This window comes from Poecilia latipinna, unplaced genomic scaffold (assembly GCF_001443285.1).
Source record: "Poecilia latipinna isolate Pla-1442-1.1 unplaced genomic scaffold, P_latipinna-1.0 Scaffold1608, whole genome shotgun sequence".
Classification (NCBI taxonomy): Eukaryota; Metazoa; Chordata; class Actinopteri; order Cyprinodontiformes; family Poeciliidae; genus Poecilia; species Poecilia latipinna.
In genome coordinates, this window is record NW_015114224.1 from 218,099 (window position 1) to 242,931 (window position 24,833).

Sequence of the window (24,833 nt, forward strand, 5' to 3'; positions counted from 1 at the left end):
TAATCATTTGTAATCAAAGTGAGCACATTATGCGGAGTAAATCGGGAAGATGATAAGATGCATGATGATTGTCAAGTGCTGGCTGGCAGCTCAGTCAGGGAATGAGGAGACTGCCTGTGTGGCTGTTTCTCTCTCATCTTCTTGATTAGTTTGTCTGTCCAAGACGAAGAATATTTCGGCTCTTAAGTTTTTAAGTAAATATTGTTAAAGATAATTTTAGTCCTTATAACAGTCGCAAGCATGTTCTCTGGATTCGGAGGTGCTTTAAATGCTACTTTCCTCATTTAATAAAATTAAAACTAAAACAGGCACATTAAAAATAAAATGCAGATGGGCAAGATGCCTATTAAAATAACTGGGGGATTTAAAAAGTCAACATATTTATTTAGACGCCTTCCAACTTTAAAGAAAAACATGAACGTAAACTATTGATTATCAGGTGATAAGATGTTCTCCAAGTGAGATTTAGTATTCATATGCTGTATGTGATAAAGGGAAAACAAATTGTTGACTAATTGTAAAGTAAAAGAGGAATTTTATTTTCCAAACAACAAAAAAATGAAAAGTACAACAGTGCAGTTGCCTTTGAAGTTGGAAACGGTAGTCACTGTGCCACATAGTTGGTGGCAGCATCATGCTGGGGGATTATGTTTTTTTTAACAGGGACCTGAAAAATGGTCAGAGTTGATGAGAAGATGGATGAGGCTAAATAATAGGACGATCCTGAAAACAGACCTGTTGGATCCAAAAGACGTGAGAATGAGACGGAGGCTTGTTTCCTGCAACACAATAACCATGGCTGGAGTTTGATACCGTCCAATTTGGCTGCTTTTTACTTTGGAAAGAAAAGGAAAAATTCTTATCCTTTTCCTTCCCTTTAACAATTGGATATTACTTTCCGTAGTTCTATTTGATAAAACTCCAACATAATGTGGGGCAGCTTGTAGCTGTAAAGTGAAACGTAGAAAAGGTTGGGAGGTATGAATAATTTTCCAAATCGCCGATCCTCATGAAGCTCTGTCTTTTCTACACCAATAAATTCTCTACCTCTCTTGCTTTAATAGGGAAATCCATGCACCTTTTGATTAATGGATCTCAAGTAAGACTTCCCTTTAGCTTTTCCCAAGGCTGCCTTTCTCACAATATATTTTACAGCTCAGAAGAGGCTTTCTGCACTGGAGAGAATCATTTCTAGAGTCAGAGGGAGAGAAAAACACTAAAATGAGCACATTTGCATTTCAGCAAAGAATTCATTTATGGTTGCAACTCAAATAAAACGTTATTCTCTTACCCCCGCCCTTCTTTTCCCCCTCTATGTGTAAGGGCTCCTATTCCGCGCTTCTTTTTTTTTTATTATTATTTACTTTGCAGAACTTCACATACGGCGAGCATTATAGTAGCACGTATTTCGATGAGCATTTAACTGTAATCTATTTGCACTTTGTTCAGTGAGATGTGACACAGTGAGAGCCCTCTGTGATAGCAGGTATGAGGCACACTGCGGGAGAAGTAGGTATAAAGTACTGCACTGCTGACACTTCCAGAAGGACTAACTTTTATAGAATAGCTCCCACTGGTTGAGGAGTGCAGTGTAAACATCTCATGAGAGAGAAGCACTGACAGGCCTAACAGCTAATGGCTCAGAGCTTGTTTCAGCAGAAAACATCTCCACCAAACGAGCCACATTTCTGCAGCTTTATCTCTGGCTCCCTTATTTATTTTTTTAACTGTCTTTTTTTTCTTTTTTTTTAATGCAACATCTTTCTTATGGTGGACGAAAAAAAAAGAGTGGAAAAAACACCAAAGCCTTTGTTGTTTTTCTTCTTTTGTTTATTATTTTATTCATTCTTTTCCAGTAAGAAGTCTTCACCTCCCAACCTTTCCACACACCCCCATACGTTCTTCCTACTCGTATCTTTCCGCCGTCCCATATTCAACCTTCTTTTTCTTCTTTCCCCTATTGTCACACACGCACACACACACACACACACACACACACACAAACACACACTCCTCCTTGGTCCTGTCACTCAAAGCAGGCGGCTTGATACTTTATTTGTTTAGGCCAAACACGTATGCACATCCCACCAATCAATATTTTCTTTCCTCTTGCTCCCCGACCATATTTTATACCACCTATAGCTCCATTTTCCCTCTTCTTTTCCCTCCGCTCAATCAGTCCATCTTAACTCACACCGCCTGTATTTACAGTACTTTTCATTTCTATTCAGTCCACGACTCCCTCTTGTCCCCATCTTTCATTCCTCCAGTCAGTTTTTGTTCCAGCTTCACCCACCCCTTTGCCCTCTCGTTTCCGTTTTTTTTTCCTGCCTTCTTTTCTGTCGAAAAGACTGATCAGGGTCAAAGAATCGGCAGAGTGTGACACAGCGAGAGACGAGTCGGATGAAGACGGAGCGGAAAACACAGGAAGGAGGAAGGAAAGGGAATATGCAGGAGAGTGACTTTGTAGGGAATGTTATATCAGACAGCAGGCCTCTGTTAATCAATACAATTGTGTCTGGTACCTGAAGCCATGAAAATTGGGAGAAGAGATGGGGAATACGGGGAGCCAGAGGGAGCGGGGAGGAAAGTGAGAGAAAAATAGGAAAAGGGAGGGAGGCCTGTTGGCACAAGAAATAAATTGAAAATGATGTGCTGTGTTTTGTGTCTGTGTGTGTGTGTGTGTCTCACATATTAACCTTGCTATCTCTCAGGTAGTCATTATCTCTGTGTAGCTGTTACGGGGTGTTTGTGCATACTGCATTAACCCTCACATCCCTCTGTCGTTCAGCTTCTTTCGTGGCATAGTGCTGCCCTGAACTTAACTTGCAAATGTTCATTCAAAGTCTTTAAATGGATATTTTAGGATGTTTGAAGGGAGGTTTTGTTAAAAGCTTGTGCTGCTCAGCAGCACCAGATAACTCCTGGATTCTTCATTTAGTGTCCTACTCGCCAACACCGTCTAAAAACTTCTGATGCAGATCTGCTCCTATGCACTAATAAAGGCTGAATTATAGTCACAATTTAAGAGGTTTGTGTGGAAAGCACAACATCTGTGCAGGCAGTGTGGCTTTTATGTTTGACGCATACCTTTGTGCACTATTCTATACAGGCAGACCCGACCTGCAGAAATACCTTCCAAATAGTTCATTTTGATTGAAAGATGGCATGAAATCTGCTTTCAGTTGCACATATTCAGAGGTGCAGTGACCAGGGGGCAGGACAGGCTGGTCGGTGTCTTGTCAGTTCCTGAAACCACAAAAAAGATGAACGAAAAATGAAAACATCGTAAAAGCGCTTGCTGAGTCATTTCGACCCCTCAGAGACGGCGCCTGAAGGAGGAGGTTCACTCGGCCCCACCTGGGACTGTTGGAGGGATAAGGTTAATTGTATTTTGCTCAAAGGCAAAATTTCACCACTTTAGGAGAACAAATTTTGACACTTGTTAAACAATTAGTATAATGAATTCCTGTGGTCAAGTCAGGAAGGGGGATGATTTTAGCTGCTTACCATAGAAAACCAGAAGGATTTACATTAAAACGTACAATTGGGATAAATGAGATTTTTTTTATACTGTTGTCAGGATGCATGAGGATGCAGTGGTACAAGTCTGAGCCTCACCAATGAGAAGATGAGCTCTGTCCTTTGTGAGGTATTAGTACGTGCCGGGTGCTGTCTGGCTAAGAGAGGCTGCTGGGATCATTGCTGTAATTTAGGTTATTTTGTAAGATTTTGTTGGTGTTGTAGGTGACATTATGTTTTCAATTAACTTCATTCTAGTTTAAGTTGATCATTTACATTAGGTCTAAAATCAATAAGTATATAAGTACAATTGAGTCACCTATGTCAGACAAGGGCGTCACAACGATATAAACGTAAAAACAAGAATTTACTCCAAATACATAGAGCAGTCTACTTAAAAGCCTGTCGGTGTAAAAATGTCTGTGGGGCAGAGAATGATATCTGTTCTTAGTCGTTTATTGGTTGACGAATAAGCCCGAACAAAACGACTGTAAACAAACTAGTGGATGACGCAACCATTACTCAGGCTCTGAACCGAGAACCGCTAAAAGGACTGCTTTCTCATGTTAATGTTGCTCTGGGTCACATCATCCTTTGTCCTCTCTAAATAATGTTCACCCGAAGATAAAAGCAGAGTGTTTGCATCTGCAAGTATTCTGGCAGCACATAAATCTGCATAACGTGGAATTGCGGCACACGCTGTGTCAAAACTGGAACTGGCACGGAAAGTGTAAGGTTGATGTTTTGGCATTATTAGCTGTGACAGATCCTGTTTGGTTCATGCCGACTCACACCGTCCGTTAGTGTTCCTGCAAACCTGCTCAGACATAAAAACATAGCTTGGGTGGATGCTAATAAAAATAAATAAATAATAATAATCATAACTCCTCCACACACAGTATGCGCTTACAAAGTAGGTTCTTGCATTTTGGAACATAACTTTTCAAATGTGATAAGGATTAGTGTTTTTATCAAAATGTGATGGAAAAAAATTTTTTTTTTTTTTTTTTTTTTACATCCGTCTTTGTTCAAACGCTTGATAAAGGAGAGGGGAGAAAATCTCGAGGGAGTTTGGGTGAAATGTGTCCTTCAAAGCAGAGGCAGAGCCCAGTTAGAGCCTTAATGCCACGCATCGTCAGTCATTGTCAGGACAAATACTGAAAGCTGGCCGCTCCTGTATTACAGAACCAGCGAGATCTTGCAGTTATGCAGCTGAAACAATACGAAGCTTCAAAAACTAATTTAATTTTAGTAATTCTGTGAGACTTTTAAATCTGCTGAGAGCACATTAATTGCGTGACGTTTTTTTTTCTGTGCTAAGTTTAGAAGCAGTCAAGGATGAAAAGATCTTGATGTCATGGAAAATTATACCTGATGTGCTCTCAGTAGTCCTTACGATAAGGCCCGTCACACCCGAAACACAACATGAGGTGAGGATTTACCCTCTGGGCTTTTCTGTTGGCAGTTAAGGAAGCGAGCACGTAAGTTTTTAAGTTTCTTCTGTCACCATTTGCAGGAATCGTCCTGTTTTCTTGTGGGTTAAAATGAACATTTCAGGTATGTACCATTATATATAGGTGCAGTGGTGAACAGAGCAAAAAAAAAAAAAAAAAAAAAAAAAAAAAAAAAAAAAAGAAATGCCCAAGCTAAACATGAATATGTCTGTAAAAGTGTGATTACAGAAAAAGACAAGAAATGAAGCACTCCATTAGCAATCAAAGTAAATCTTTATATACTACAATTTCCTTAGTTTACTGACCGTTGTAGTATAAAGTTTTAAGTGTAGCCAAGTTCAAGCCACCAACAAAACTGGCAGGAATATAAAGGATAAATCTATTATAGTTGGTTTCATAGGCTGATACAAATGGCTAATCCTGAATAGCTGGTGAATCTTCAGGAAGTTGAGCTTGGAGGAGGTGTACCAACAATTATCTTCCTCCTGGAAACACATGCTATGAAGAAGTGATGAAGAAGTTCACTTCTGAACTTTTGAGCTGGAACACTTTGCTTTTGGCTCAGGTCCCTTAGAACAACTGACTTTTATGGTTCTAACTGGCTCTTTATTTTTTATCACTTCTAGTTTAGTTTAATTCTATTATCTATAAATGGTTTGCGTGTGTAACTGTGTGTGCATCTAGAGGCTGTTTAACAAGAAAACATGTGTGAGAACAACTTCTCATTTACAAATGGGACATGGCTAGGACGCCCAAAGAGAGAGAGTCTAAAAACATAAAGGGCAGCTTGGATGCATGTAATTCACGAGGACAAATCAAGTGTCTTTGACTTAGAGGACAAATTAACATGAGAAAAAATGGCAAAAAATGACACACCTGATACATAAATGTCGACTTGTAAGTCTAATGAGACATGATAATTAAGATCAGGGGTAAGCTGTAGTGTTTTACAAGTGACAACAGATGTCAAAGTTTAAAATTTTAGGGTGGTTTGTAAAGTGTTTAAATCTTCAGCTGCTGCGAAGCAAAGTCACTTGCAGCCAAACATGATTGAGGTAGTGGGAACGAAAAAGGTTGACTCTTAATAATGCACTCAATTTGTCTTGAAGGTTGGGGCTCGGTGAACGACACGCGTTTAGAGTGTTTCTACTGTAAGATGAGAAACAGAAAAGATGTGCAATTTATTTTATGTGCAATTACACATTAGCAATAAGCAATATGTTTTGCTAGCTTTTACACATTCAAACACCAAAGGAAAATAATGAGTAGTTGTTCAGTTTTCTTGGCAATTTGGATGTAACTGGTTTAACAACACATGAAACAACTGAAGTGCTGCGAATGTTTTTCCACTCTCAACTTTCATAACATTGTATTGTATTCGCTCAGCGGCAGCCATATTGAAAACATAACTCGGGATGTTTGACAAGCTCCGACTGGCACAGACAGACTTCCGTGTTCGGGGCCATCGTTGTTGCTTTTCCGAGACAAAAGATCACTGCTCTGAAAAATATGAAGCATCTCCAGTCAACATAACTATTGGAAGTAGTAAAAAGCAACAATAACAGTGGTATAGGTGAACTCAGTTGATTTTCACAATGCCCTACTTCACTGTCAGATTGTTGCTGTGACTAGAAAAGTTTCACATTATCAGAATGGAAGATCATCATCAGCGGACCATATTTAACTTTGATTACATAATTGAACTATTAATAACTAATCTGCATTTGTATTAAATGAAGTCCTAATGAGATTTCTTTGTTTCTGGTTACACGTTACCTTGCAGAGCATTTTTAACACAACCTGATTTCAAAAAAATCCTGAACTGAGTTGGTAGAGTGGGTGCAGGGTGTACTGAGGCTGTCACTTCTCAGTGCACCTGTCCTGAGTAGACTCTCTCCCACCATTACCTGAATGTCTCCCCTCTCTCTCTCTCTCTAACCCTCTTTCCTGCCCAATAATTGGCAAATAAAGGCCACTAGTGCCACAAAATCTTTAAAATAAAATGCTAAACTTTCCCTGTGTGTGTGTGTGAATGCATGCGTCTGCGTGAGGATTTAGTGTGTTTAAAGTGATCTTAATTGTTATCATTTATGCAGCACAATAACTACTTCCGCCCCCATCTTTGTCTCTGTCTGCTATTAAATCCATCCCCCTCTTTTACTCTAACAGCCTGTTTCTATTTTTCCTCATATTGTTGCTTCTCAGCCTGCAGCCTAAATAGCACCCGTTTCATCTTCTCCCTGACTTGCTTTCTTCCAGTCCCTCCATTGGCCCCTGCTCCCCTCCATGCACACACATACACACGCATGCACACATACACACACACTCATCCTGCTTTCCCATATTCCTTGTCCCTTTTTTTTCCTTTGGCCAAACCAATGCTAACCCTTCTTATCCCATGATTAGATTAAGTATTTCTTACACAGTTTGGCCTGCATGCTGTCTCTCATCAGTTTTTTCCTCCCAACTCTGAGAACACCTCTCTTTCTGTGTCGTTCTGCTTCCTTCTTCAGACATCTTTATTCTCTCTGATGTGATGTTCTCTGTATTGGGCATCGTATAAAAAGAAAGACTTTAATCTTTTCTCCTCTTGATTTTTTTCTCCTATGGTTTACCTCATTCCTCTTTTCTCCTTGCTGTTTCTCTGTTTTCAGGCACCCTCTCTAAGTGCGATATATATCTGCCTCCCCCCCTCGGCAGGTTGCCATGGTCGCCATACCTACTCTCTCTCTCCTATTGGTCCTGGCAGAGTGGGCAGGTCTGGTGGACGCATCCCCCCACCTCCTGCTCCGGCCGAGCCCGCGGGAGCGGGATGCAGGGGCCGTGATGAACTTCAACATTGCCGTGATCCACGCCGGTGCCACGGTGCAGGCAGAGGCAGCGGTGGCGGGGCCGGGGGGAAGGGTGCTCTACCCCGGCTTCGGACGGGTATACGGCTCCCTGGGGGAGAGCGTGGTCACCCAGTGGGGCTCTGCTAACGTCATCTGGCTTCAGGTTAGACACTGTGTCCTCTGCTCACTCAGCCTTACTTCAAGGTGGAGAATAACAATCCATTATTCATACTTATTGAGCTGAATGAGCAGCACATTCCTGTTGTATAAGGCCCGCTGAACGAGCAGGTGCCAGCCTCCACTCCCTGAGTATATCTCGTATTGTTGGTGAAACATGTCATACATGCTACAGACACCTTCAGTATAAAATGGCACACTGTCAACACTCCCTGTCCTGGATGGGCAACTCAACTTGTCTCCTGTTTTCTCCCCTTTCTTCATCCCTCCCTTCATCTCTCAGGTGAATGACAGCAGCCCTAAGACGGTGCTGTCCCAGCTGTGTGAGCTGTTAGCGGCGAGGCCCCTGCAGGGTCTGGTTTACGAAGAGGAGAGGCCCCCTCGGACGGCTTGGGGTCCCTTGGCCCCCATGTTGGAGTTTGTCTCTGCACAAACAGGACTGCCTATAGTGGCTGTAGGCGGGGGAGCAGGGCTGGGGAGGATGCCACAGGTAGGAGAAGGGAGGCTGGGAAAGTCCAGAGGCAATTTGTGTTACTGAGACATGCAGAAAATTACAAAGGCGGTTGTTCCAAATTTTTTTTTTTTTTTTTTTTTTTCATCTAAGCCATTCAGTTAGTGAGATTAGGTATATAAAGTGTTGGGAAACGGTGAGTCTAAGCCACAAAATCTGTTCTGCATCTGGTATTACATTGCCTTCCAAAAGTATTCACTGAACTTTCTCACATTTCGTGCTATTAGAGCCAAAAATCTAAATGTATTTTATGGGGATTTCATGAGATGCGTCAAAACAAAGTGGAGCATAATATTGAAATGGGAGAACAACTTACATTTTCTACGTTTTTTTTTTCTGAAGGGTACTAAATTCATCATAAACTTCCTTCAGACATAATTCCTTTGCCCATTTGTATTTTTATTTCAGCTAATGGTGAAGTAAAAAATTATTAGCCCCCATGTGAAATTTCAAGCTTTTTTCAAAAGGTTTCTCAAATGCTGGTAAACGAATCAATGATTTTTCAGTGCAGCTTTTCCAAGCATCCTATATTTTATTTTGGATTCTTACCTTGCACACAGTTTTTCACAAACCCCAAAAGTTACCACGGTCAAAATTATTAATGGCATTTAGGGAATTTTCGAGAAAAACCTAAAATTTCATAATTTTGAGCTTAACAGCCGTCTAAAGTACTAATCAAGCAGCTGAGAGATCCATGGGTTCTTTGGAGGAGATGCAGAGATCCATGGCTCAGGACCCTGTAATCCTTTTTATTATTATCTGTGAAATAATTTTGTTTTATCAAATACAACACAATGAAATTTGTGGCTGTAAAGCAAAAGAAAAGCGAAGTAAAAGTTCAAGAGGTAGATGGTTTTCTACTCACCTTTTGTGCTTGCAAGCTGCTGCGTCTCAGCGTCTCTTTCACAAATCAAATAGCTCTAAAAAGCTGCTGCTTACATATGACAGTATTTTTTTTTTATATATGTTTTTATATGTTCTTGCACTTAAATATGGTCAGGTTGCTTCAGAGCTTGCCGTTGCAATGAACTTAGAAAGTTTTTATGCGTTTGAAGTGGAGAAACAGGTTAATGGTGAATCAGGACCAATGTGTGCTACATACAAAATGAAACAAAGTTAAAGACAGAACTGCGCACGTTGTTACAACAGCTGACAAAGTCATGAGATTTTGTACAACCTGTGTGAAGAATGAGTGCCAACAGGATGGAGGGACACGCTTAAGGTCAGTTTCACTGATCTGCAAAAACTCTCTGCTGTTTGATCTGTAAATGGCACCAACTGGGGCTGTCACACCGCCTCTGATGTTGCTGGTAGGGAGGCAATGAGCGTGTATGAGAGGACAAGGACGCCGTGTGTGTTCTGTACATTTTTCTGGATTTATTTGTGTGCGTATCAGAGTAAACATGTGCTGTATCACATCACCAGATATGAGGAAAAAGGGGAACAAAGAGCTTCGCATTTGTGATTTTTAGAATAGCCATTGACTCTTGAGGAATTAAGTTGTAGCACTTTGATAAACTTCCTTTGAAGATGTACCTCAATGCTCATTCTCATCCCCAGTCACCCCTGAGCTGACTTTTTAGAAACGCTCTCATCTGAACGTCAGAGGAAACTTTACTCTACAGCCTGGGCTTTTTCAGCCCTACGGCTCCACAAATGCTGCTGCAACAAAACTTTAAGCCTCGTGATGCTCATCGTTAATTGTGCATAAGGACATAGAAGCTCAGAGCATTGTACTCTCTCGTAGTCACAGTGTTTTAATTTCTCAGTTGTGACACAGAGGATCAATTTTGCATCAACACGCTGAACCACATCTGCTGCTTTCCTCCCCAAATCAGGAAACAGGTTCCATCTTTCTCCAGTTCAGCTCCTCCACTGCGCTCCAGTTAGAGGTCATCTTCGAGGTGCTGGAGGAGTACGACTGGACCGCCTTTTCTGTGGTGTCCACGCGTCACCACGGCTACCAGGACTTCCTGTCCGTGGTGGAGGGACTGACGGACGGCTCGTTCATCGGATGGGAGAAGAAGAGTGTTGTTATCCTGAACGTGACCGACGACCCTGGGGGTGCACGCACGCGCAGGCTGCTGAAGGAGAACGAGGCGCAGGTGAGACAGGGGGGAGGGAGGAGGAATAGAGGGAGGAAACGGGAGGAAGTGCTGCGACAATCATTGGGGGGCCCCCTTTCGGACAGGTGGCTTCCCAGCTTTTTCCTTCCTTCTTCGTCTCTCCCTCTGCCTCTCCGTCTCTCTCTCTCCCCTCTCTCCTCTATCCCTCTGTTCTTCTCTTTTTATCTGCCATGGCACGAAGGGAACAACAGAACAACCAAAACCACAAGTCAGTCTGATTTTCCCCTGATTCCCCATTAAGGAAGCTTTAAAGCTGAAAAAAAACAACAACAACAAAAAAAAAGAAAAACACATTTGGTGTATACCGGTATTTCACAAGCTGATTCTCACTTGTCAGTTTTGATCTGCCAAAGACACAAATAAAGACAGATGAATGAACGTGGCTTAAATAAAACACATTAATTTGAGACATGACCTTCATCTCATAACCTCTGACCTGATATGATGTCATTCATTGGTTGTGTTACGTCTGAGGAGACACTATGGTTTCACAGATATGATTTAGAATTTCGAATTTTCCTAAAGATTGAAATAACTACAGAAAAAAGATTGGCTATGCTGTTTATTTTCCTTTTTTGACTTTGAATTAAAGGTTCAGATGCACCTATCAGAGAACCTTGAGATCCATTTCTCATCTCAGGATTTTTTTTAACCCTCCCACATTCCTGCGAAGGGTCAGTGGATGCTGTGTGAGTTTTTTTACCCTGAACACGGTCCCAGTGGGGTCGCACTGACCCTTCATTCGCTTTTACGATGGTTTTTCCCCCATGTTTTTGTGAACTGCCAGGCCGATGGGACACCTTATACCGCTTCCTCGTTGCACAACCATGAAATCTGCGGTGCGCTAAGACCACGAGAGGGTTAAATGTTTGACCCGCTAATTCTGATTGTCCCTCAACAACTATAAGCGCTCAAAATATTTTTTTTCTGGCCTTCCTGATGTGCACATTTTTTTGCAACATGCACATATTTAGCTGGTGTTCAATTAATAAGATTAAAAAAAAAAAAAAACACCTCCATGTTGAAATGACTAAACATACTTTGACATCCAAATGTCATTTTGTCTGATTTTGTTTTCTAAGTTCATGCGGTAAATGTAATCCAAACTGACCCATGCAAGTGAATGATTGATAAAATGTGATCAGAATGAATTGAGGTTTTGGTTTCACTCCTTTAAACTTTATGCTTGCTTGTTCTCTCCTCCCCTTCTCCTTTCACACTCGTATTGCTGTGCTCCCTTTTCACCCACAAACAACTTCTTTTCACTTAAATTCCTTTATTTGTTATTGTTTTGACCAAAAACTGGCTTCCACTCTCACTCCCCTTGATCCCGCTGTTCAAATTTTCGGTTACATCGTGTGTTTTTGTGCTTTTCTTCTCAGAAACTCTCCCCCCGCCCCCCTCCTCCTCTCTCACCTTACCTCGCTGGCTCCCCCTCCTCCATTTCTTTGCCTGGAGACAAGCCTCAGTAACCTCTTCTGCTTTGCTTTGCACCTTTATCTCAGCATGGCCATCTTTCATTCCTCCAGTCCACTCCGTGCACGCTGCCACAGGCTCTGCTCTCTGTTGGCTCGGTTTAGTCTGGGTCTCAATGTCATCGCTAATGTCCCGGCATGGCCACTGCATCTCTGCTTGTCGTTGTGTTAGTAGGTGTGTGCACGTGTATTGGATTTCTTAGGCTCCGCGCTGCCAGATCGTTGTTTAAACGACATAATGCCTGCAGTGATTTGACCATACAAAGACCTAACTATGGAAACTACTTGCCTTTCACAGCCATCCTCCTCCTACTGGGCTTACGATGCTTTTGATGGAGTAGTGATGCTGCATATATTTGTTTCTCATGCTCCTGCTCTCTGTGCTGCGGTTTGTGTAATGTCTTCTACATTGTAGATGACCTGATGCAGGTCTGTGGCTCAGTTTCTTCTCAATTCCTCCACTACTTATGTTCCATTTTCTCTTCCAGTGTCTGCCTCGTTTGTATTTCTTCTGGGGTTTTTTCCCTGTGTCCCCATCTTTCTCTGTTCCCCATCTTTCGGTAGTGCGTGTGTCTGTTTATAAGTCTGATTTCTCTCCTTCGTTCCTCCCTTCTGTCTCTTCTTTCTTCCTGTCTTTCACCCTCTTTCTCCTTCCTCTCTCCTCCCACTCTGTCACTCCCGGTTCATGCCTAATTCACTGGAGGTTTATTGGCACACAGGCAGAATTGTTTTGCCAAGCCATTACAGTTCAAAATTCAATGAAGGCACAATTCTCAGAAAGTGCTTTCCATCTGTATCCCTGACCGGCTTCCTTCCAGTGCTTGAAAAGAGCCGTCTTTCTCTTTTTGTCCTTCGGTCCTCCTTTGCTTTATTTTCTATCACTCCATATTTTTCATGAACTTCCTCCCTTCGTCCTTTTGGGTATTTCTCAGCATATATAGCAGAGATTATGACTCAAGTCTCAAGCTTAAGGGAAATGCACCTGGGAGGCATCAAATGTCTTATTTTAAAATGAAGAACCCACCGTGGTGGTGTGTGGTCACCAGTTGGTGTTCCTTTTCAAACCGGTTTTCTTCAATGGTATTGATGTTTTTCTGACAAAACCGTCTATGAATGAAGTACAGCAATCTCTGTTGTTTTTCTTTTTTTCAAGCATTTCAGCAAGGTGCTTCTAAATTGTGTCAAACGCTTCAACTCATGCATGTCAACTTGCGCTCCCGATGTGCGTTCCTCTTCAAGCTCAGATCGCGTCTAAGCTGCAAAAACAGACTTGAGATTTGACTTTACTAGCAGTATAAACATTTGAGACATGACTTCAGCATATGTGTGTTGACGCCTCACACAGCAGCTCTCACAGGTGAGACGTATATTTCAGCTGATTGCTATGTACAATTAATTGATAATCTGTTAGCACAAGAATAGCGACACGGATATTTTCCAAACTGATCACAATAACAGCAATAAATTACTTTTGGTTGTTTAAAGACAAAATGAGCCCAACTTAACATTGCAATGCTAATATCACTGCAAAGAAGACTTCCTGTTCTAAAACTCTTCATTCTCTCATTCGTGCACCACATCTCGCTGCTCTTTATGTTGTAATTTAAAGTGTGATTTGTTGTGAAAATATTTACCGCTTACGTTCGTCAACAGCAGTTGTAAATGCATATTTATATCAAGCAAATGCTCAGACTCGGATTGAGGAGGAGGAAAGCCTCTAAACATGAGGATAATTTGAACACCCAAGTGTTGACTGTGACAACACAAAGACTCAACGGTTCTTCAAAGATAGTATTTCCAAGTATCAAAGCATTCGTCTCTACAAACATTAAAAAAAAAAAATTTTAAACAGATGTGTTAAAATAGAATTGATAATGCACAGCGATGCAACATTATAGGCAGACTGGATCTCATGCATTTGGCAAAATAATATTTATTTCACTTATTAGGGTCTTGAGTTTTGCCCTGGAGTCGGGGTGCAACATTTGAAGCGACTTGATTTGGACTTGCCCTTCAAAGACTTCACAGTTAAATGTGACTGAAAACCTAAGTTGAATTTGCCACAAAGCGTTTTGGGACTTGAATTAAAATTGCCTCTGAAAGACTTGAAATTTGACTCGGACCAGCATATTAAAGACTTGACTCAGACTTGGGAAAACACGACTTGTAAAAGGGTGTAGCGTTTAGTTTAGCTGTGGTTTTCCCATCTCTCTCCACAGCTCCATATTTCTCTGTGTTTCCTTCAACCTTCTGGATGCTGGATGATCTCTCTGCTTGAGAGATGAGAAGAGACAGACAGTGTAGTCTTTTTTATTGCCTCTTAATATTTTTTTTCTCTCCTTACCTCCAGACCTCAATCATTCCTCCCTTTTCTGTTACAAATATTTTCTATTTCTCCAGGCGCTGATTTCACAAAAATATGCATTCCTTTGCTTTTCTCCACTGCCCCATCTCCCCTTTCTGATCTCTAAGGAGTGGTATTCCCATCTCTGACTTCTTCCCCCGATCTGCTCATTTTGCTCCTTTTGCCTCTGTTGTCCACAGGTCTCTCCTCCAATGTGCTTTTAAAAACATATTTTACAGTTTAACCTCTCCTCCCTCCATCCTTCCCTCTCATGTGCTTAGTCTTTTCACCGTCTTTTCTTTCCCACTCGTATTTCTTTGCTCCTCCACTCGTTTCGTTTTCCCTTTCTTGTTTTGATCCTGTTTTTATTATTCATTACTGTAACTTGTTTCATCAGGTCTAAGCTCATTAGGCACTGACCTCTATTGCCTCTCATACCTCCAGGTTAGCAAACACAGCCACACAGTCAGACTTGCTTGTGTGTGCGCGCGCTTTTCATTTGAAGTCATACACTCGACTTCCATAAACCTTATCACATCGCCTTACCGCTATCTCTCCTTATACCTCCTGCAGCATTCTTGTTATTGGTTGATACGGCTTTTTCTTTCCATTTTCATCTTCCTCTCCGCTTCTTTATTTGTCTCCCTGCTTCTCCCTCCCTCTGTCTTACTCCACGTCTTCCCTTTCCCCTCCTTATCTCACTGGAGTGTATGTGTGTGTGTGTCTTCCCCCTTTCCCGCTCCCTCCCTGCCTCCCTTCTCTCCTCCAGGTGCGCCTGCTGTACTGCTCTCAGGAGGAGGCTGAGCTGGTCTTCCGTGCTGCCTGGGCTGCCGGTCAGGCCGGGGCCTCGCACATGTGGTTCGCAGTGGGCCCCGCTCTCTCGGGTCTGGGCATGGAGAGCTTGCCTCGGGCGTTATTCGCGGTTCGGCCCCAGGGCTGGAGGGACGAGCCTCGCCGAAGGATCGCTCGCGGTGTGTCTGTGCTCACTCACGGAGCGGTGGCGATGCGCAAGGAATATGGAAGCACGGGCGGGCCAAACTTTGTCACCACATGCATGACAGATGCCAATCAGACCCAGAGGCTGCGAAGCAGGATGAGGTAAAACAGGAAGTTTTCGATTAATGACTTGATATCAGGTGATTTATAAAGCTTTTCTGTCCCTTGAATCTTTTCACATGGCATCACGTTACATCTGCAAACATCAAAGTATTTTATTGACTAGAGGTAACATTTTTTAGACGTCTGTCTGTCTGACACACCTGAATTTAAAAAATTTGGTTTTTGTCGTAAATCTGCAGGAGTTGCTCGCGTGCTGAGGGGCCAGTTTAACCATTTGTGGTAGATGTTTTGGACCTTTAACAAATCTTAAAATTGTCCAAGAGGTTTGATGTTTGAGACCCATGTGACGGACCAAAAAAAAAATGTTGCATAATTGGAAGAGAAATATAAATTGTTTTAATCCTGAATATAAATTGGTTTTAAGATAAAATCTGAAAATTATTGCACAGATTTGTGTTTTGCATCCCTAAATTAAATCGAATCCAACATTTTTGCCTTCAAAAGTGATGCAATTACGAAGCGTAACCCAACTCTTTTTTTATTTTACGTTCAGTATAAATCCAGCTAAGACCTCAAGGTCTCAAAGTTTTGTCAGAGAAGATCAGTGAAGAAAAAGCATCACAAAGACCAAGGAACACAGCAGACAGGAAATTGCAGTGATGCTTAAAGTAGGGACAAGAGTATAAAACAACATCCAGCGTTGAGTATTTCACACTTGGAAAAGAGTATTGCACATTTACAAACCAATCAAATCAGGTGGACCTAAACAGGCCAGACAAACGGAGCATTAATCAGTGAAGCACCCATCAGTCATCGACGACATCCCTCACCTTGAAGGTCCTGCAGAGACTCGGTAAGCATCAGGTCTCCCTGCAGTTTGCTTCCCACCATGGAGTTGGAGTTGAAGACTCCATCATACACCTGCTTCAGCAAACCCACTGTCTTTTGGACAAAGTAGGCAGCATTGTGACGATTTACCCCTTTATTTCTCAAGTGCATTTATCACAATTCAACCTGATCTGCTTTGTCAAAAACTCAAAAAACCCAGATGAAGGACTTAACATGCTGAGGATGTAATTCAGCTGTTTGATTCAGGTTTGTAAAACCAGGGAAAACACCTAAAAGTTTCAGGACAGCAAATGCAATGGAAAGTATGAACTGACCTGTCTGCAGTATTGCTTGGACTTTTTGATGCTATTTGTTTATTAATCTTCTCCACCAACATCTGTTCCCTTCACAGAGCAGCTGCATATATGCTTAGATAAATGATGTATAGATGAACTCTATTTACTAATTAGTGACAGGTGACAATTATTTATACTGTATTTCATTTAAGGGTATCATATGGACACACACCCCCCATTTCAGATATTCATTTGTAAAAAAAAAAAAAAAAGACATGAGGCATTTTCTGTCACTTTGCAAAAATGTGCCACTTTTTATGGCTCCTTCAAATCAAATCCCAGCACAACATGTTGAACTTTGTGATAAAATGCAAAACAGTTTAAGGCGTCTGGACACTTTTGCAATTCACTCTAAAAGATAGCTTACAGGCGCCAGACTAAGTATGTTAAATAGGAGGAAACAAAAATAGAGGTGGCAGGCATAAGGTGAAATTTTTCAGAGAGGATATTTGGTTCATGGCCAGAATTAGCCGGGAGATATATGGGTGGAATTAGCAGATTCAGTGTCAGGGAGCAGGCACACTGGGGATATCTGAATTTGGGGCTGGCTATCATCCATGCAAAATAGATGATGTTGGTGCGTGTAGTTGTGAGTTGGCAAAATTACCGTAGCATCTGTAGCAAGCGGACCATGTCTCATGTATATTAATGAGGGGCTTTTAATATATTCCTTATAGGCTGTACAAACACATAGCAACAGACTCTAACAGGTTGCAGTAGTGGCCCTCGTTATCATCCTGGGTTATTTTTAGCATTGTTTAATCTTACAACAGGTATGCAGTGCAAGTGCATCATCATACATGATATTAGGGAACCTGGTTGCTCAAATTGGCTCAAACGGGTAATTAATTTGTTTATTTGCAGTCATTTTTTGTAAATGAAGCAGAGCACCAACAGTGAGGCAATTATGTTGAAATGATTAATGGATTCCTCTGTGTTTGTTTATAAACTATGTCCAGGAACAAGAACAGAAAGCTGTTTTCATTTCCATCTTTTTGCACTGCTACCTACTGTTCACTGTCTGCAACTACAAGCTCAACTGAGAAAAAAAAAGCTTTCAGCTTTCTTTTTTTTTTTATTCAGAAATAACATTTGAAGTTCTGTCCTGTGATTATCACTCACACTATAGAGGTTGAAGCCTATGCAGAGAGCAGCAATTGTTTGACTTCAAAGATCCTGACAGTTTAGTGTGTCTGATCATTTGTCTGCTGATTTGATTAACAGAAAATCCCAGACTGTCATCACAGAGCTTCTGTGGTTTAGCATCAAACAAGTTAAGAACGTGACAGACACTCTGTTGTAGAAGATACATTGAGAGTTTTGATTCTGCCCTTCACTTAAAAAAACAAACAAAAAAAAACAAAAAATGAAAAACAGTTGGTTTAACGTTGTGTGTTTTTGCAACTAATAATGAACAATGAGCCAAGAATTCCCGTCTGGTATTTCATAAAAATCTGCGTCATTGAATGAAAAATTTCAATTTCATCTGAGTAGAAAGATGAAATTGCTACTTAGCAATTTCATCTTGATTACAGCAAATAATGCCTCATTCACAAGAATGAGACATCATTTGCTCTTGTTGTGATTCACATAAATATACATAACACTGGATGGGTTTCCCCCCTAAATGCTTGCAATATATGTCACTTTAAAGAGAAATACTTTTTGCTTTGTAAAGCTATTTTTGGAGAATATTTCTGTTTCCTTCTAGTTTTGGAATTGGTAGCGTGTGTAAACTCAGGCTTAGCTAACAGTTAGCACTACCAGCTAACGGCTAATAACTTTGTGAATCAACCTCACAGTTTTGAAAGCCATGAAAACAAGGCAAGGTTGCACAGCTCACTGGGGGTGCAAATGCCAAAATCAGTACAGTATTACAGCACCAGGTATCAGGCACTTGAACTTAACATCTCTTGTGTATTGTAAAATATTTCTACTACCTCACTGTGTCTTCCACTTCTCTCTGAATAACATGCAGGTATTTCAGCAACATAACGCTTGGTGGTCGAGATTATTCCTTCAATAGCGACGGTTACCTGGCCAACCCTTTCTTGGACGTCATCTCTTGGACACCTGGAAGAGGTTGGGAAGATGTAAGGACATGAAATCAGTTCTTTATTTATAACCATGTGTTTGCAATGATCACCAACATATGAGGAAGGGGTTTGCACCACATAGTGTTTATGATTGGTATAGCAACAGTTTTCTGTGTGAATCTGTGAGCAAAATCACTCATTAGTTTGATGATGTTCCCAACCACAACTTCGTCTCGGGTTTGAAAGTGGGAAAGTACAAATATATGTGGGTTTTTGCTGTTTTAAGCAACATCAGAGTCTTGATTGCTCTCTGTAAGCTTGAAGGAAAGAGCTGTTCTGCATTGGCATCTGAAAGAAGAGCTTGAGGCGAGCAGGGAGGACAGGCAGGTTGTAAGGTTTAATGTTCATGTAAAGTTCACTCAGGCTGTCAGGGCCCTAAGGCAGAAGGCAGAGGATTTCTGCTGACCATTTAACTGTACCTGGTTCGACTTGATGCTCTTGTTATGCTGCTGCTGCTGCTGCTGTTGTCCTGTTTTCTTTCTGAAACACTTTCACTTAAAATGCTATGATCAGGATTTTAGTGGCCAGTGCAGATTGCTGGTCAACTTCCTTACAATCTTTGGCAGAATCATACAAACAGGTTAAGAAAAGAAAAGAAAAGAAAAGAAAAAGTGCTGCAGGATTTTTTTAATAAAGATAGTTTGGAATCCAAGGAAAAAAAGGAAATAAAATCGTTTTTCCCATCTATGTCTCCAACCCTAATCAAATTTGTGCTCATCTAAAAACTGCTGGGAAACACAGTTTGAAAATGAACTAACAATTTAACTCACTATGCAGAAGTTTCCCTGTTAATATTACAGGCTATTAAAATGATTAGATAAAACACAATTTCTGTGGCATAGCCTTCAGACTGACATGATAGACAAGAAGAGGTTGTGTTCTTTCTAAAAACAAACGAACAAAAGAAACGCTTGTTTTAAATGATTACAGATTATTTTATGAAGAGAAGCCCATAAATCAAGTCAAAATCCTCATGTTTTAGAATCACCTACCTCTTGCAGAATGACTCTCATGTAAATCTCACTATGAAACATGCCTGGCGTAGATGGCTCTTTTCTGCCCATGCTTCAAAATGTCAGTAAATATGTGGATGACATTGTTATTGTAGGGAGCCATTGCTGGGTGAGACATCAGCTTTGTTTGGGTGACATTGTGCACAGAGGCTTTTTTCCCCCCCACATTGTACACACCTCTGTGATGCTGTGGAAGTAAACACTTCTCTACCACTGCTGCTTCTTTGTGAATGTTGTAGCAGGCACAGGAGAAGCACGGAAGACATGAGACAGGAAATGTAGCACGCATTTGACAGCAACAGGTGGTGCATACAGTGCTATAAAAGAAAAAAAAAAAGCATTTGTCATCCTAAAGATTTATTCTTCTTTTGCTTTTATGCCGTAGTTCAGCATTTCAGATCATGAAAGAAATTGTGATATACTGTCCCAACCATCTTGACCCTGCTTGAGAAAATGCAATCATCCCCCACTTGTTAAATTATATAATTTCAGCTCAGTTTTACCTGAGAATTTCAGAAGGCAGGGTAGATATATACGAAAAAGAAACTGAAGCACTTTTTATACTGAAGGAAAGTAAAATGTTAATAACAGAAGGAGAGCGTTTAGTTGTTGGCAGCAGATGATGCCCCCCTCCAGGAAGGTATCGCTGCTAAGCAGAGCGACGAGCCAGAGGGAGCTTCTAAAAAAACACTGAGAAAACGTAAAGCTGAAAGTTTAAATAACAGCAAATAATGCAAACTGGAGAGAAGGAGGAGAATGTAGTGAGTGATCAGACAAGTGGTCAGTTTTTCCTCCAGCAGCTTGGATAGCTCAGAATAACCTTGGGACACTCTCAAATATATGCTGACCCATCTGGTGTGAAAATAAGATATTGGAAGTCAAACACAGCAGTGGTAGTGTGGTGGTCAGGAGCTGCTTTGGTGCTGCAATACTGAGGCAAGTGGCTGTTTGATGGACCCATAAACTCGACTCTCAGCCAGATAATCCTGAAGGAGAATGCCAGTTCATGACCTTAAACTCAAGCATACTTTAATTATGCTGCAGGACAATGATCTAAAGGACACCATTATGTTCACTTCTGAATGGCTCAAAAAAAAAAAAAAAAAAAAAAAAAAAAAAAACTAAAATAAAGGCTATTGAAAGCTCAGACTTGAATCCAATTAAGATGCTGCAGACTGACCTTAAGTAGACCATTCAAAAACTATCTAATGTGGTTTAATTAAATTCTAATTTTATAAGAAACACACATTGCCAGTTACTGCAAATAGCTTGATGTTAGTTCAGGCCACCAAGAGCGGTACAACCAGTTGTTAGGTTTAGAGTCATACTTCTGTTTTAATTTAAAATTATGCTGGTCTGGATATTTGTTCTATCAGTATTTTAAAATAGCTTTTTGTATTTACTTGGGTCATACTGTCAAAAACCTTTTTTTTTTTTTTGATGCCCTGCATAATGGCAAATCAGAGACAGCGTTTCCAGAGGAACTCAGGAGCCATCCTGTACATTCCTGTTTGTGGAGGAAATTCTGTGTTTGGCACATCCATAGGTTGTTTTATTAAGAGGTTCTGTAACTGATGTTGGTTGATGCTTTTATAGATCAGAAAAGGCGAGTGTTCTTAGTTTTGAGGCATGTGATAAATCAGGAACGAAAAAAAAAAAAACAGAAACCTAAGCTCTCGGCTCTGAAGGAGTTATTCCATCATGTTCGTTTCCCAGGCTACTTTACAAACCTTCTCAACTGCAGTTTGTAGATTTTTGGTTTCAAGCTCTCATTTGCAATCTTCAGAAATTTTTTATTTATTTATTTATGATTTGACAAATTAGAAATGAGAAAAACGGCACGGCCACAGGAAAATGTAAAAGTTGGAATCCCCGTTCTGCTTTTGCAGGCTAAGAGGATTCAGAGAGGGACAGCAGCATAAGGAGGGCTTGAACAACAAATAATCACTTGAATTTAAACTCTCAGATTAAATGGTGTATTAGCAGTAGCTTAATTTTGGACTGCAGGGCTCCAGAAAACACACTTCCTGGATTTTGTCAGCTTTTACGTTGGTTGTGTACTAAAAAGTATTAATCTACTATCAAAATAATAATAACAATTCATGTACAAAAACAACTGAACATGCAGTTCTGACTAAAAACAAGATCATACAATAGACAAACATTATTTAAAAAAAATATTAATAAAAAGTGGATACTAATACAAAGTGTGATGTCTACATATTTTAAAAAGCTACCCATAGGCTGAACAGGAAATAAAAAGTTGACAGATTTATTTGTTGGTCTGACAGAGTGTACTCATCTTTTTTCTAATTTAATAGCCTTCCTGTTGTCATATTTTTTTATTAGTCGTTAGACAGCAATAACCCTCTGTTATACTTGGTCAATGGTGGCTGATTATCCTGCATCCAGACTGCAGGAAGGAAAACACACGTGAAAGATGAAGAAGGTTAAGATTTCAGGATGTTAATACATTCTTTTTATAGACATACATGCAACACTTCATGCAGGCTTCTCAAGCATCACCAGCGTTAGTCTGTCATGCATATTCTGCAAAGCTGTTTTTCTTTCCTTCATGCCGGGAAGTCTTGTTACCTGCTGGAGATGGTTTCCCTTTTCATACAGAGGGATTTCACCCCCAGTCAGTGTCAGAGGAGTGTGAGCGCTGCTCATTTCTCAGCTCTACACCCGCTCCTTAACGCCACCCTGCACATGCACAAAACGCGCAGCCTACTCAGATCATGCTCTCCCTGCAGTGGCACAAATAGGGACATGTGAGCACGCAAACACACATCGATGGTTCTCAGCTTCCTGCTGGTTTTAACAGCCCACCAGCGTCCAGTCTCAGCATGTCGTAACACGTCGACTTCTGCCATATCCCTCAAATCCCTTTCAATTAGATACTCCTGCACTGGTCCTTCGTATCGGTGCAAACCCAGTGTGCAAAACCCGCCCACACACACACACACACACACACACACACACACACACACACACACACAGACCATCACACATATACTCAGATTGTCCACATAAACATCCACAAGTGTGCACATGAAGGAGAGAGCCTACTGTATGCTCACACCCCTTCTTGCATAAACCCAATGCCTCTATCTGCCTATTATGCACATCCATTCTGTTGAATATTTAATGTTCTTTTTTACAATGACTGCACCATTACAAAGAGCCTGGGAGCCCCCAGCTTAGCTCTCCGAAACACTGCAGACGAGTGCTGAAGGTTGTCCAACGCTAAACGGGGCGTCTTTCGGCTGTGGACGCAGCGCAGGCAGCAAGTGGTTTCGGGATATTAACAAAACTCAATAAACATTTGATAAAGCTCCCCTCAGCTGCTGAGGAGTAAAACTTGAGTTTAAAGTGGCTCCCAGTCCTCAAACTTTTTGCTCCGAGGCAAAATACTTTCTCTGCCGCACCATATTCAAGTAGTTTTTAGACTTTTGCGATGCCATTTTCTTCTTTTTCTCTTTCTGACATATGTGTCTGCTCCTTTCGGGGTATTTGTCTTATAGAGTGCAGCGTTCCCCTCAGTAAGCTTTGTCTGTTTCCTGTCTGTGTTCCCTCACAGTGTTTTGATTGAATGTCTGTTGCCGAGCTACGGTCGAAGTGCAGTCGAGACACTGTCATTGTTGCCACCCCCTCCTCCTCTCTGCCAACGCTTACATTACACTGACAGGCAGACTGCACAAAAGCTGCCAAACTTTACTCTTCTGGCTTGCCTGAGCAATCACATTTTTATTTTTAGCTTTCTTTTAAATATATACAGTATAAATGTATAAATGTGTGTGCGTGTGTTTGTGCACCGTGGGGTTTATGCTTGTAAATACCTATCTAGCTTTTGTGAGCGCTTTTCATCATCTCTGGACTTTATTGTGACTCTGATCATTCAGGGAAGTGTAAAACCCGGATCTTTTGGGAAGTGCGCCAAGCTTTCGAACGTTTACTATCCTGGAAATACAACGGATTCAAGCTGGATAATACCAGTGCGCACTGTTGATAAAATTAAACATCCTCGTTTTCAGGTCAATAATTGACAGAATAGAGACTTAGCATATATCTTTTTTTATAATCATGTGGAAACAAAGGTTTACTTTTACTTTTGCAATGTCTGTTAGTACCTCTGTCCCTTTAAACTGGACCCTGTTTAATTATTGAACTGGGTTAATTTCAATTAAAAGTAGGCTGCGGGCTGTTTGGTGATCTTTGAGGATAAAACACATGTGTATTTAAACCTTGCACAGCCACTTTAACTCTGTCTAAAGCAAAGTACTTCTGGAGCTGCTCTCCTTAATATCTAAATTCATGCAGTTATTGTGTTATTTGTCTGTTTACTGTTTCTTTCCAGCAAATATGTGTCTAATAATTACCTCCATCTAATATAGTTATTATTTACTTCCAAGTGTTTGGAAAAAAAAAACATGATAGACTCTCAATATGCTGAATAATACTTGAGCAGCGTAGTAAAATATAACTATATGCTCTGCATGATGTTCTGGCCTTATGAAGGCTGTGTTCTTTCAGCTTTATTGCTTCTAACAGAGATGTTTATTGTGCTTGTTAGTGTCTGTAGTTTATGGTGATGCTTGTCTTTCAGCTTTTCCTTGTTTATGTTTCTCTCTTTGCATACTAGAACGGTTGATAATATTATTCAATTTTATTCATGCGCAACAGAACAGGATAAATCGAATAAATATCTTGCCGACGTTCCCACAATGCAATGAAGTACAAGGCTCTCAATGGTTCTCTTTTCTTTCTTTTTTTTTAAGCCTTTTTCTCCTATTGAGAGGATAAACGACAGAATCTAGTTAAAAAGCTAAAGTATGTCATGTTTTCTTGACATACATATGCACCGATTAGATTTTTGGTGATGTTATAAAGAGGCACAGGACTTTTATTATAACAAGATTTAGCAAGGTCTTAAAGATGTATGATCTCAAAACTGTTCAAATTTTCGGTCATATCTTGTCCAGATGGTTTAAAGGTGCAGCATAATGTGACTTTTTTCAGCTTTACATTATGTTATAAT

At 40.8% G+C, this 24,833-nt stretch overlaps 1 protein-coding gene across 3 annotated transcripts in view; it reads left to right on the forward strand.

Moving 5' to 3' along the window:
* Nucleotides 1-24,833, forward strand: part of grin2db (glutamate receptor, ionotropic, N-methyl D-aspartate 2D, b) — a 92,302-nt gene that overhangs the window by 26,325 nt on the left and 41,144 nt on the right. For 2 of the 3 annotated variants that reach the window (XR_001428297.1, XM_015059170.1), the window contains exons 2-6: nt 7,631-7,970; nt 8,268-8,474; nt 10,334-10,600; nt 15,210-15,538; nt 18,662-18,776. Coding sequence is in view for 2 of the 3 variants with exons in the window: in XM_015059170.1 (XP_014914656.1) it covers nt 7,683-7,970; nt 8,268-8,474; nt 10,334-10,600; nt 15,210-15,538; nt 18,662-18,776 (1,206 nt within the window). In the remaining variant the exon portion in view is untranslated. The remainder of the gene's footprint in view (nt 1-7,630; nt 7,971-8,267; nt 8,475-10,333; nt 10,601-15,209; nt 15,539-18,661; nt 18,777-24,833) is intronic. The other variant, XM_015059171.1, reaches the window with a different exon arrangement.